Source organism: Bufo bufo, chromosome 3 (genome assembly GCF_905171765.1).
Source record: "Bufo bufo chromosome 3, aBufBuf1.1, whole genome shotgun sequence".
Classification (NCBI taxonomy): Eukaryota; Metazoa; Chordata; class Amphibia; order Anura; family Bufonidae; genus Bufo; species Bufo bufo.
In genome coordinates this window covers 271,130,067-271,142,933 of record NC_053391.1, presented here as the reverse complement: position 1 = coordinate 271,142,933, position 12,867 = coordinate 271,130,067, and the positions used below count along the sequence as shown (strand labels likewise).

Sequence of the window (12,867 nt, the reverse complement as noted above, 5' to 3'; positions counted from 1 at the left end):
TGTGCCTGCGCGTTTTTTCATGGTCCCATTGACTTGAATGAGTCCGCGAACCGTTTTCCGTGAAAAACATAGGACAGGTTATATTTTTTTGACGGACTGGAACCACGGATCACGGACGCGGATGACAAACGGTGCATTAGCCGAGTTTTCAACGGACCCATTGAAAGTCAGACAATCACGAAAAACGGAACAACGGACACGGAATAAAACAACGGTCGTGTGCATGAGGCCTAAGAATGAATTAACTATTACAACAATAGGGCTAGTGTGGCAGAATGAGGTGAAGAAAATATATGCATTAGCTGGTGGCACACATAGTAACATAGTACATAAGGCCGAAAAAAGACATTTGTCCATCCAGTTCGGCCTGTCATCCTGCAAGTTGATCCAGAGGAAGGCAAAAAAAAAACTGTGAGGCAGAAGCCAATTTTCCTCACTTTAGGGGAATAAAAAATTCCTTCCCGACTCCAATCAGGCAATCAGAATAACTCCCTGGATCAACGACCCCTCTCTAAGGCCGAGTTCACACGAACGTGTGTGATCCGTGTCTGTGCTGCGGCCCGCAAAGCACGATCGCCGGCCGTAGGTCAGCCGCATCGGATCGCGGACCCATTCACTTTAATGGGTCCGCGATCCGGCCGTTCCGCTAAAAGATAGGACTTGTTCTATCTTTTAGCGGAACGGAAGTACGGGGCGTAACCCCACGGAGGCACTCCGTAGTGCTTCCGAGGGGTCCCGTCCCGTGCGGCCGTTCCGCGATTCCGGATTTGCGGACCCATTGAAGTGAATAGGTCCGCAATACGGCCACAGATCACACACGTTCGTGTGAACTTAGCCTAATAGCTATATCCTGTAATATTATTACACTCCAGAAATACATCCAGGCCCCTCTTGAATTACTTTATTGTACTCACCATCACCACCTCCTCAGGCAGAGAGTTCCATAGTCTCACTGCTCTTACCGTAAAGAATCCTTTTCTATGTTTGTGTACAAACCTTCTTTCCTCCAGACGCAGAGGATGTCCCCTCGTCACAGTCACAGTCCTGGGGATAAATAGATGATGGGATAGATCTCTGTACTGACCCCTGATATATTTATACATAGTAATTAGATCTCCCCTCAGTCGTCTTTTTTCTAACGTGAATAACCCTAATTTTGATAATCTTTCAGGGTACTGTAGTTGCCCCATTCCAGTTATTACTTTAGTTGCCCTTCTCTGGACCCTCTCCAGCTCTGCTATGTCTGCCTTGTTCACTAGAGCCCAGAACTGTACACAGTACTCCATGTGTGGTCTGACTAATGATTTGTAAAGTAGTAGGAATATGTTCTCATCATGGGCATCTATGCCCCTTTTGATGCAACCCATTATCTTATTGGCCTTGGCAGCAGCTGCCTGACACCGTTTTTTGCAGCTTAGTTTGCTGTTTATTAAAATTCCTAGATCCTTTTCCATGTCAGTGTTACCGAGTGTTTTACCATTTAGTATGTACGGGTGACTTGCATTATTCCTTCCCATGTGCATAACTTTACATTTGTCAGTGTTAAACCTCATCTGCCACTTATCTGCCCAAGCCTGCAATCTATCCAGATCCCTCTGTAGTAGTATACTGTCCTCTTCAGTGTTAATTACTTTACACAGTTTAGTGTCATCTGTGAAAATTGATACTTTACTATGCAAGCCTTCTACGAGATCATTAATAAATATATTGAAGCGAATAGGGCCCAATACTGACCCCACTAGTGACAGTGACCCAATCTGAGTATGTACCGTTAATAACCACCCTCTGTTTTCTATCATTGAGCCAGTTACTTACCCACTTACAGACGTTTTCTCCCAGTCTGAGCATTCTCATTTTATATACTAACCTTTTATGTGGTACAGTGTCAAATGCTTTGGAGAAGTCCAGATACACGACATCCATTGATTCGCCGCTGTCAAGTCTATAACTTACCTGTTGGGATTCGAACCCGTGACCAGCCACATCCCAGGCGGTAGCCCTGCTTACTAGGCTACCGTCCTCGCTGGACATTCGTCCCTGAAGCCTATTAGTTAACCTCAGTCTTGCCAAGCCTTGCTCATTACCCTTGATTCCCCACACCTGGTACTTCCCTATATAAGTCCAGCCCCTTGCACTCCAGTTTGCTGATTATTGAGCTCCTGAGCCTTGATCAAGCGTCTTTTCATCTGCCGCTCTTGCTACTGCTGGAAGTCCACTGCTAACCAGGAATTGCCTACCGAACTTCTACCACCGTTGCCATCCGGATTGTCTGACCACGCTTACTGCCGCCTGCCCTGACCCACCGCCTGCCTACCGACTACGCCTCTGCCAGACTTTCTGCACCTACTAACTGCCTGCGGTCCTTGCCACTGGGCTCCACTCCTACCTCCAGCAAGCGGTCCTCTGTCTCAGGTGAGCCTGTAGGACTGTTACATTACCTCCTCATAGAAACTGATTAAATTAGTTTGACATGACCGATCCCTCACGAAGCCATGCTGATATGGCGTTATTTGCTTATTTCCGTTAAGATGCTCTAACATAGCATCTCTCAGAAAACCTTCAAACAGTTTACCCACAACAGATGTTAAACTTACCGGCCTATAGTTTCCAGGCTCTGTTTTTGGACCCTTTTTGAATATTGGCACCACATTTGCCATGCGCCAATCCTGTGGGACATTCCCTGTCAGTATAGAATCTGCAAATATCAGAAATAAGGGTCTGGCTATGACATTACTTAATTCCCTTAGGATACGGGGGTGTATGCCATCCGGTCCTGGCGATTTGTCTATTTTAATCTTTCTAAGTCGCTGTTGTACTTCTTCCTGGGTCAGACAGGACATTTTTAATGGGGAATTTATTTCAACATTCAGCATTTCATCTGACAGTTTATTTTCCTCAGTGAATACATTGGCAAAAAAAATATTTAACAGCTTTGCTTTCTCCTTGTCGCTCTCTGCGATTCTCCCCTCATTACTCTTTAAAGGGCCGACACCTTCAGATTTATACTTTTTAACATTTATATAATTGAAGAACATTTTAGGGTTAGTTTTACTCTCTTTGGCAATTAATCTCTCGGTCTCTAGTTTGGCCGCTTTTATTTGTTTTTTACATGTTCTATTTTTTTCCTTATAGTTTTTCAGTGCTTCCGTGCTACCCTCCTGGTTTTAGTGTTTTATATGCTTTCTTTTTGTCATTTATTGCTTTCTTTACAGTTCTGTTTATCCACATTGGTTCTTTTTGTTCCTTAACCTTTTATTCCCATACGGTATGTACCTCTCACAATGAGATTTTAGGATGCTTTTAAAGATATCCCATTTTGTGGCTGTATTTTTATTTGTGAGGACTTTATCCCATTTAGTTAGGCCTATGGCCTATCTTAGTTGGCTAAATTTAGCTTTTTTGAAGTTTGGTATTTTTGTTCCTCCCTGTAGAAACGCTCTTTTGTATGATAATTGGAAGGTTATTACTTTATGGTCACTATTTCCCAGGTGTCCCCCAACCTGCACGTCTGTTGTTCTGTCAGGTCTATTGGTTAATACTAAGTCCAGTATGGCCGTCCCTCTAGTCGGGTCCTGAACCAGTTGGGAGAGGTAATTGTCTTTGGTTATTGCCAAGAACCTGTTTCCACACAGTTTATTTATTTTACATTTTTGTAACATTTTTTGGTGCATTTTTATTTTTGCTAGCATTTGTAGCTGTGTTTTTAGGCAAAAAATACCAGCTCCATATGTTGCATGGAGGTCTATTGTAAACACAGGACAAGCAGGCAAGTTTTTGAAGTACCAATTTTTTCACCCTTGAAATGCATTTTTTATATCAATATCGTTTCTTTTCAAATTACAATGAGAGAAAAAAACACCAGATTCAGAGTGGTTTTTTTTTCCTCATTGCGTAGCATCTTTTCTAGTATTTTTCTCCAACAGGATTATTTTTTTGCTCCTTTGAAAAACACATGTGCAATGTAATAGAAAAAAAACGCTATTAAATATTTCAGTGCTAAAACATACAATACAAAAACGCTGATCAAGCCAGGAGTTTAAGGCCTCTTGCACATGAACGTGTGTCCCCCGTGGCCGTATTGCGACCCGCAAATCTGGAGATGCGGTGCAGAACGGAACCATGGAATGGAAGCACTTTTGTGGGATTCCGTTCCACAAAAAGATAGAACTTGTCCTATCTTTTTGCTGAACGGATGGATCGCGGACTCCATTCAAGTGAATGGGTCCACGATCCGCATGCGGCTGGCTAACGGTCGGTGTCCGTGCAATTTGCGGTTTTTGTTGGCCCCCATTACATGAGGTTTTTCACAAGAATTCATGCGGAAAAAACTCAGTATAATAAAGTACCAGTAAGGCCCCTTTCACACGGGTGAGTTTTCCACGTGGGTGCAATGCGTGAGGTGAACACATTGCACCCGCACTGAATCCGGACCCATTCACTTCAATGGGTCTGTGTACATGAGCGTTGTTTTTCACACATCACTTCTGCGTTGCGTGAAAATTGCATCCGCTGCTAAGAGATGTTGTTTGTAAACCTTCAGTTTTTTTATCATGCGCTTGAAAAAAAACTGAACTGAACGCAATCGCAGACAAAACTGACTGAACTTGCTTGCAAAATAGTGCGAGTTTCACTGAGTGCACCCTGAACGCATCCGGACCTAATCCGTCACGCTCGTGTGAAAGGGGCCTTATACTTACCTGTTCCTTACCTTTCCAGACCTGTATGCTGGCTCCCTCATGGCTAACTTTCGGTCTGCGGCTTCTTTACCATCACCTGGGCATGGTCACTGGCTTCAGCAGTGACATGACTCTTGTCATATCACTGGCTGCAGTGGAATAGGTGAACAGGAAGTAAATAAGCCGTTTCCCGGAAGATGGACACGGAGCCATCACGCAGGGAGCAGGTAAGTATGAATCTTTCAACGATGGATGCAGGCTGCGGGCATTTTTGTATCAAAAATGTCAAGACATTGCTATGTAAATTTAGAGGATTATACTATATATAGTAGAGGACTGATATAAAAATGTAAAAAAAAATCCCTGCTTGTAGCAGTATATTTTCTCTTAGATTGCTGTATTTTTCGCTTTAGAAGATGAACCTGATGATAAGAGGCACCCCAGGTTTTAGAGGAGGAAAATAAGAAAGAAAATTTTTCATCAGACCTCATATCAGATACTCAGATCAGATGACCATATCTGGAACTCAGACTACCATATCCAAAACTCAGATGACCTCTATCAGAATTCCATGTCAGACCCCAATGAGACCCCAGATCAGCTCCCCATCGGACTTCCATGCCAGACCCCCGTATCAGACCTCGGATCAGAGATAAAATAAATACATTCTCTTACCTCTCCTGCTCCGCTGGAGAGAAGTGGCAGAACAGAAGAGATAAGGCTTATTGCACACATGTGCGCTCCGTGGCTGTATTGCGGACCACATTTGCGGATCCGCAATACACGGGCACCATTCCATGTGCATTCCGCATCACGGATGCGAACCCATTCACTTCAATGGGTCCGGAGATGCGGAACGGAAGCATGGAATGGAACCCTACAGAAGCACTACGGAGTGCTTCCGTGGGGGTTTCGTCCAGTACTTCAGTTCCACAAAAAGATAGGACATGTTCTATCTTTTTTGCGGAACAGCCGGATTGCGGATCCATTAAAGTGAATGGGTCCACGATCCGCTGCAGCTGCCCCGCGGTGGGTGTTCGTGCAAGAGGCCTAAATAAATGTATTTATTCTATCTCTGATCTGAGGTCTGATACTGGGGTCTAGCATGAAAGTTTGATGGAAGGCTGATCTGAGTTCTGCTGCAGCAGTCATGATCCCTTGTCTTCTCTGGCCCACACTGAACTCTCACCTGACTGCATGTAGCATCAGGTAATAGTGTGCGCACTACGTCCCGGAACTGTATGTAGTCAGGACAGTGTAGCGTGGCCCCAGGGAAGAATAGCAGAGAGTGCCAGTACTGGCAGTCCTTCATTCCCCTCACCTACTGCATACTAGTCAGCGCTTTAAAAGACAAACTGCCATATCTCTCCCACTTTTGGTGGGGGAAAAGGGCGTCTTAGAAAGCCAAAAATAAGGTATATTTCCAGGAAGCCACTGTGATCACATAAAAAATGTACCGATAATGGAAAAATCGCATGAGCTTTTACTGCACTTTTTGATATGGTTTATGTTTTTACAGTTCAGACAATTTAATTTATTATATTTTACCAATAAAAACTGCCACCACATTGAAAATCGTTGCAAAAATGCATGCAGTTTTAATTTCACCTTAACAACATATAACTAAATCCTTAGGAAGTACATGTTAACACACTCATTGTAAAAGTCTAATTATACATCTCAAGTGAAACAGTGATATAGTACTCACCTTGTAATAATATCATCATCCTCATGTGTCACCTCTTTTGCCAATTTACAGTCAGAGTCACTTCCATAACTTGATTTCAAATCCTGGCCACCACTTTCTAGAAGTTCTAAACGTTGGGTAATGCTGCAGATTCGTGAACCACCACGGAGGGGCATAGTGTGAGAGAACTGCCAGGCTCCTCCACCATGTTCAGAACGACAACCACCAAGTGAGGGAGCTTCCCCTGCTTGCAGGCGTGGACTGGCCTGTCCATAACGCCAGGACACAGGAGAAGAGCGATTCGACAGACTGGAAATACTGCGAGGATTGGCATCATCACTGTCATAACATGTCATATCTAAAGAGCTAAAAAAATATATATACATATCAACATGCAAGATTAGAAAAGACTGGAAGAAGAACAGCAAATTAAAAATATAACAGACTTGCTACCAGGCCTGTGGAGTGGAGTCACCCCTTCCTCCAGCACCATTCTCTAAGGGACTGGCCTGGTTCTCCATACAAACAGCAGTGGTGACATTCCACAGGTCAGATTGTGGAAAAATAGAGGAGTCGAAAGTTTACTGACTCCACATGCCTGCTCAGTAGTACAAAGAGAAGTCTAAACAGTGTATTTATTAAAACTTATATACTAAATAAAAATTATATACTATTAGATTAGTTTATGAAAACTATTTTCAAACAATCACAAAGATGCAGCAGTGCTCTGTGAGCAACAAGATATATGCAAGGATGTAATATTTGTATTTTAAGGTGAATAACTGCTATATTTACTGTACCTGTAAATTTAAATGGGTTATCCAGGACGAATAAAGACACCCCGCCGACCCCAAATTCCCCCCCCCCCCCCCCGAGTGGCCCACCAACGGTGGAGATCATACTTATGCTACTTTTACATTTGCACTTTTCCTGCATCAGTCATGGATCAGCAAAAATGCTTCCGTTACTGATAATACAACCATCTGCATCTGTTACGAACAGATCTGGTTGTATTATCTTTAACATAGCAATGACAGATCCATCTCTAAAACCAATGTAAGTCAATGGGGGGAAAACTGATCTGTCACCATTGACTTACATTGTGAATCATGACGGATCCGTCTTGCTCTGCATACCAGGACGGAGTTGTCGTGACACAAGGGTGGCAGGTCACCACTGTGGCCCATGATTGGCTTTAGCGGTCACGTTTACTCGTTAGCGGATGTTGATTTCAGCGCTGCGGGAAGAAGAGCTGGTCCAGGAGAGACAGAGACTGAACCCGGTGGTGGGGACCAGATAAGTATGATCACCACCGCAGGTCAGCCACTCTGGGAGGTCTATATTAGGCCTCATGCCACTTTTTTTTTTTTCTTTTCTTTTCTTCAAACTCCTAGAAATATTATATCCTTGTCTGCACAACTGGGAAGAATAGGACATGTTCTATATTTTTTGCAGGGCTGCAGAACACGGATGTGGACAGGACACGGTGTGCTGTTTGCATCTTTTGTGACCCTATTACATTGCTCATACGGCCACGTCAATGTGTCTTGGCTAACCCCTTTAAGGAGCAAACATTTTGATTATATTATGTGAGCCCACTTGTCCACAGAAGACAAGCTCACGCATATATGAGTCTCTACATCACACAGCTCTCTTGGGGCTAGGACTTCAAAATGAACTCACAATTTTAAATGTATACTAATTATTAACAATCTTAAATTAAAAAAAGAAAAACATACCAAACAGGACGTTTCAGCAGTTTTTGGAAAACTATTCTCCGTTACTTTTAGAAGCATGGTCAGTGGACAAGCCAAGGTCAGGATAGGCAGAATTCAGGCAATTCAGCAGTCAAGTGGCACAGGGTCAATATGTTGATAAGAGAGAGGTCAGGACAGGCAGAACAGGGACAATCCTGTTTGCAGGCAGAGGTGGGGTACAGTAGATTAGAACAATACAATAGTGTACCTCCGGTATACAGGCACTCTATACACGGAGTGCAGAATTATTAGGCAAGTTGTATTTTTGAGGATTAATTTTATTATTGAACAACAACCATGTTCTCAATGAACCCAAAAAACTCATTAATATCAAAGCTGAATATTTTTGGAAGTAGTTTTTAATTTGTTTTTAGTTTTAGCTATTTTAGGGGGATATCTGTGTGTGCAGGTGACTATTACTGTACATAATTATTAGGCAACTTAACAAAAAACAAATATATACCCATTTCAATTATTTATTTTTACCAGTGAAACCAATATAACATCTCAACATTCACAAATATACATTTCTGACATTCAAAAACAAAACAAAAACAAATCGGTGACCAATATAGCCACCTTTCTTTGCAAGGACACTCAAAAGCCTGCCATCCATGGATTCTGTCAGTGTTTTGATCTGTTCACCATCAACATTGCGTGCAGCAGCAACCACAGCCTCCCAGACACTGTTCAGAGAGGTGTACTGTTTTCCCTCCTTGTAAATCTCACATTTGATGATGGACCACAGGTTCTCAATGGGGTTCAGATCAGGTGAACAAGGAGGCCATGTCATTAGATTTTCTTCTTTTATACCCTTTCTTGCCAGCCACGCTGTGGAGTACTTGGACGCGTGTGATGGAGCATTGTCCTGCATGAAAATCATGTTTTTCTTGAAGGATGCAGACTTCTTCCTGTACCACTGCTTGAAGAAGGTGTCTTCCAGAAACTGGCAGTAGGACTGGGAGTTGAGCTTGACTCCATCCTCAACCCGAAAAGGCCCCACAAGCTCATCTTTGATGATACCAGCCCAAACCAGTACTCCACCTCCACCTTGCTGGCGTCTGAGTCGGACTGGAGCTCTCTGCCCTTTACCAATCCAGCCACGGGCCCATCCATCTGGCCCATCAAGACTCACTCATTTCATCAGTCCATAAAACCTTAGAAAAATCAGTCTTGAGATATTTCTTGGCCCAGTCTTGACGTTTCAGCTTGTGTGTCTTGTTCAGTGGTGGTCGTCTTTGAGCCTTTCTTACCTTGGCCATGTCTCTGAGTATTGCACACCTTGTGCTTTTGGGCACTCCAGTGATGTTGCAGCTCTGAAATATGGCTAAACTGGTGGCAAGTGGCATCTTGGCAGCTGCACGCTTGACTTTTCTCAGTTCATGGGCAGTTATTTTGCGCCTTGGTTTTTCCACACGCTTCTTGCGACCCTGTTGACTATTTTGAATGAAACGCTTGATTGTTCGATGATCACGCTTCAGAAGCTTTGCAATTTTAAGAGTGCTGCATCCCTCTGCAAGATATCTCACTATTTTTGACTTTTCTGAGCCTGTCAAGTCCTTCTTTTGACCCATTTTGCCAAAGGAAAGGAAGTTGCCTAATAATTATGCACACCTAATATAGGGTGTTGATGTCATTAGACCACACCCCTTCTCATTACAGAGATGCACATCACCTAATATGCTTAATTGGTAGTAGGCTTTCGAGCCTATACAGCTTGGAGTAAGACAACATGCATAAAGAGGATGATGTGGTCAAAATACTCATTTGCCGAATAATTCTGCACGCAGTGTATACCCATGGTAACGCTGCCATTGGTTGGGGACAGATAAGGCCATGCGTGTTGTGGCCCTTTAAGAACTAGGAAGAGGGTGCAACCTGAGGGAGCAAGCAGGGAAGGCCTCTAGTTGCCTGCAGAATCAAGCGGCGAGAAGGGTGGTCTGATTAGGCAATGGATTTTGTCACAAAAGGGAAACAAAAGTACTTCCCCCACTGGCCTATGAAAATGTTCTCAAAGGCTCCTTTTAGGTTGTGTATTTCTTTGTGAGAAATCGCTGACTGCTAGACATGCCTCTACAACACACTCCAAGTCATTTTGCCCAGCTGACAGGCCTCGAGAGGGGGCGCATAATTAGAATTGAAGAAGCAAGATGGTCATTTTTATTAACTGCCTGTCATCTAGGCTGTTCTGAGCTAGATGATAGGATGTGTTGGGAACAGTGGTTACGTGGGGGCTTGCATACACAGCTAACAGGCTCCTGATGGCCAAGACAGACCACTAGTACAGAGGATTGTTTGATCCACCAACAAGCAAGAGCAGCTTCCACAGATTTGTTGGCCACCAACCAGACACAGGTAGCGCCTTCATTACAGACCCCTGTCTCTACCCAGACCATTTCTAAGCATTTATCAGAAGGCAATTTGGTGTCAAGGCGCACATTACATGTCTTTTCACTGACAGACAGCCACCATAGCCTTTATTAGCAGTGATGTCATGAACGAGAAACCTGGATTGCTATGGACTGGAGCCGTATCGTCTTGAGCAACTAATCCAAGGTCTTGTTATGGCAGTGGAACTTAGGGCTAAACCTAAAGGAGCTATTCTGGCGGTTCCTGATTTTCACATTTTAACCCCTATACAGGGATCTGGTCTTCGCTGTAGGGAAAGCACCAGGTGCCTACTTCTTGGGAATAGTGTCCACGTGTATGGCTGCTGCCCACAGGGAACAAGAGACTCTGGGGTGTAGCACTAAAGTGATAGAGTACTTATGAATTCGAGAAACAGTCCAAAGTTAAAGCAGGCAGTGAAGGGTTGGGTTAGGCACCGGAGAGTCAAAATCCAAAAAATCATGCAGAGATCAATACATGGGTAGACAAACAATAACAGTATAGCTTCACAGGGTCTAGAAAGCTAGTTAACCTATTGCTCAGGCACTCTCCCATAGGGAAAGGTACTTTAAAGGCTATGTACACTTTTGGGGGCAATTTATTTATTATTGCATTGCACTTATTTTGAGCAAAAATGTATTTTTCAATTGCTTTCTCATATTATAAACACTCATCAAAGCTTAATGCTTATCTTATTGATAAGAATGTAGCTTAAATAAGGCTTATTAGATGACCAGCACAAAGTGAAAGTAGGATGTACACAGTTAGACAAACAGTTAACGCTTTGTGACAGAAGGGCTCAATATGTTTAATTAAAAATATGATATTTAGCCAAAAATAAGTAAACTGCAATTATAAATAACAATTGCCTCCAAAGGTGTACATAGTCTTTAAGTACCGCAAGGTATCCAGCCATTGCCTGGAGAATAATAGGGTGTGCGCCCTGGTCCTTTGCGAGCCAGGGAAGGGAGCATTGTTGAATAGACTATAAGCTAGAAGGAGGGGCGATCCATCATAATAGTTTGGTCAGAGATAATATATCCCAGGAAGAGTATTGAGGACATCTCAAAAATACATTTCTCAAATTTAGGCCTCTTTCACACTGGCGTGAGCGGCCCATAGTCGTGCTGCGGGCCGCAACGAAAGATGTCGTTGACAAATGTTTGGAATATCACAGGAGCATTGCTGAGACTGAAAGACAATACCAGGTATTCATAATGGCTGTCTCACGTGTGAAAAGCGGTTTTCAATTGTGACACAGTGAAGGGTATGGTCTGGGAAAACAGGTATTTTCCTCCCAGCGTGTGCTGCTGGGCTGATTTGCAGCCAGGTGGGGTCAAACACCAGACTGGATTTTAAGTGCCGGTCTGGGTTTTGGAGCACCGAGCTGTCTTTAAAAGACAGCTGGGCTCAGCAGCAAGGTGTGTGTGTGCTGGGATCTGAGACTTGTGCCGTGCCGGAGGGCTGAGACCCGTGTTTAGCCTGCAATGGACTGCTGGAGGTAGAACTGCCAACAAGGTGATTTTTGCTATGTGGACTTTCCATTGTGTGTGAACTAACACCAAGACTGCAAAGTGACGCTTTGTTTTTGCCTTATGTGTGAATAAACACGGAAGTTTGATTTAAGAACTGGTAATTTGCCTCTGTACTGCGTTCGCATACCCTGTCTACAAGAGCGAATCCCCACAATTGGTGGGGAATGAAGGCAAGCGAGGAGAGGCTGGCGTAAACGCTGAAATATACGCCTGGATGTCCTGGATTAAATCAGCTAAATTCAAACCTGTGTCACGTGACAAAATGGAGGCTGTAATGAAAGCTCTCGTGGAGGCTAACCAACACTAGCAAGAAACAAACCAGCTGCTGTTACAACACGGGATGGCTTTACAGACGGCAGGAGCGTCCCAGAGTGTCCATGATGTCCGGAAAGCAGTCCGTGCAGCGATTCCCAAGATGACACCATCAGATGACATTGAAACCTACCTGGCGATGTACGAGAAGGTGGCCGCAAGAATCTACCCCGAGATCAGTGGGCTGAGGTCCTTGCTCCACTCCTGGCATCCGATTTCGACTTGCCGGACAATCAAGTGGCCGACTACCAGAAAGTCGAGGGTGAGATTCTGTAAAGACTGGGGGTGAATGTGTTGGTCCGGGCCCAGCGTGTGCATCAGTGGGGGTTCAACCCGGCTGAGCCTGTGAGACCCCAGTAATTTAACTTATTTCACCTCTTGTAAAAGTGGTTACAGCCTGACGTGCTGTTCAACAGAATATGTTGTATTGGGTGAACCAACTACGGGGTGAGCATATTTAACAGTTGGTGGTGCTCAAGGCTTATCGCAAACTCGTGTTAGATCTAGCCCAC

At 43.9% G+C, this 12,867-nt stretch overlaps 1 protein-coding gene across 1 annotated transcript in view; it reads right to left on the bottom strand.

Annotated features, from left to right (window-relative positions):
- NAV1 (neuron navigator 1) overlaps window positions 1-12,867 on the bottom strand; it is a 689,603-nt gene that overhangs the window by 504,341 nt on the left and 172,395 nt on the right. Inside the window, 1 exon segment of the mRNA XM_040424146.1 lies at window positions 6,385-6,729. Coding sequence (XP_040280080.1) covers window positions 6,385-6,729 — 345 coding nt within the window.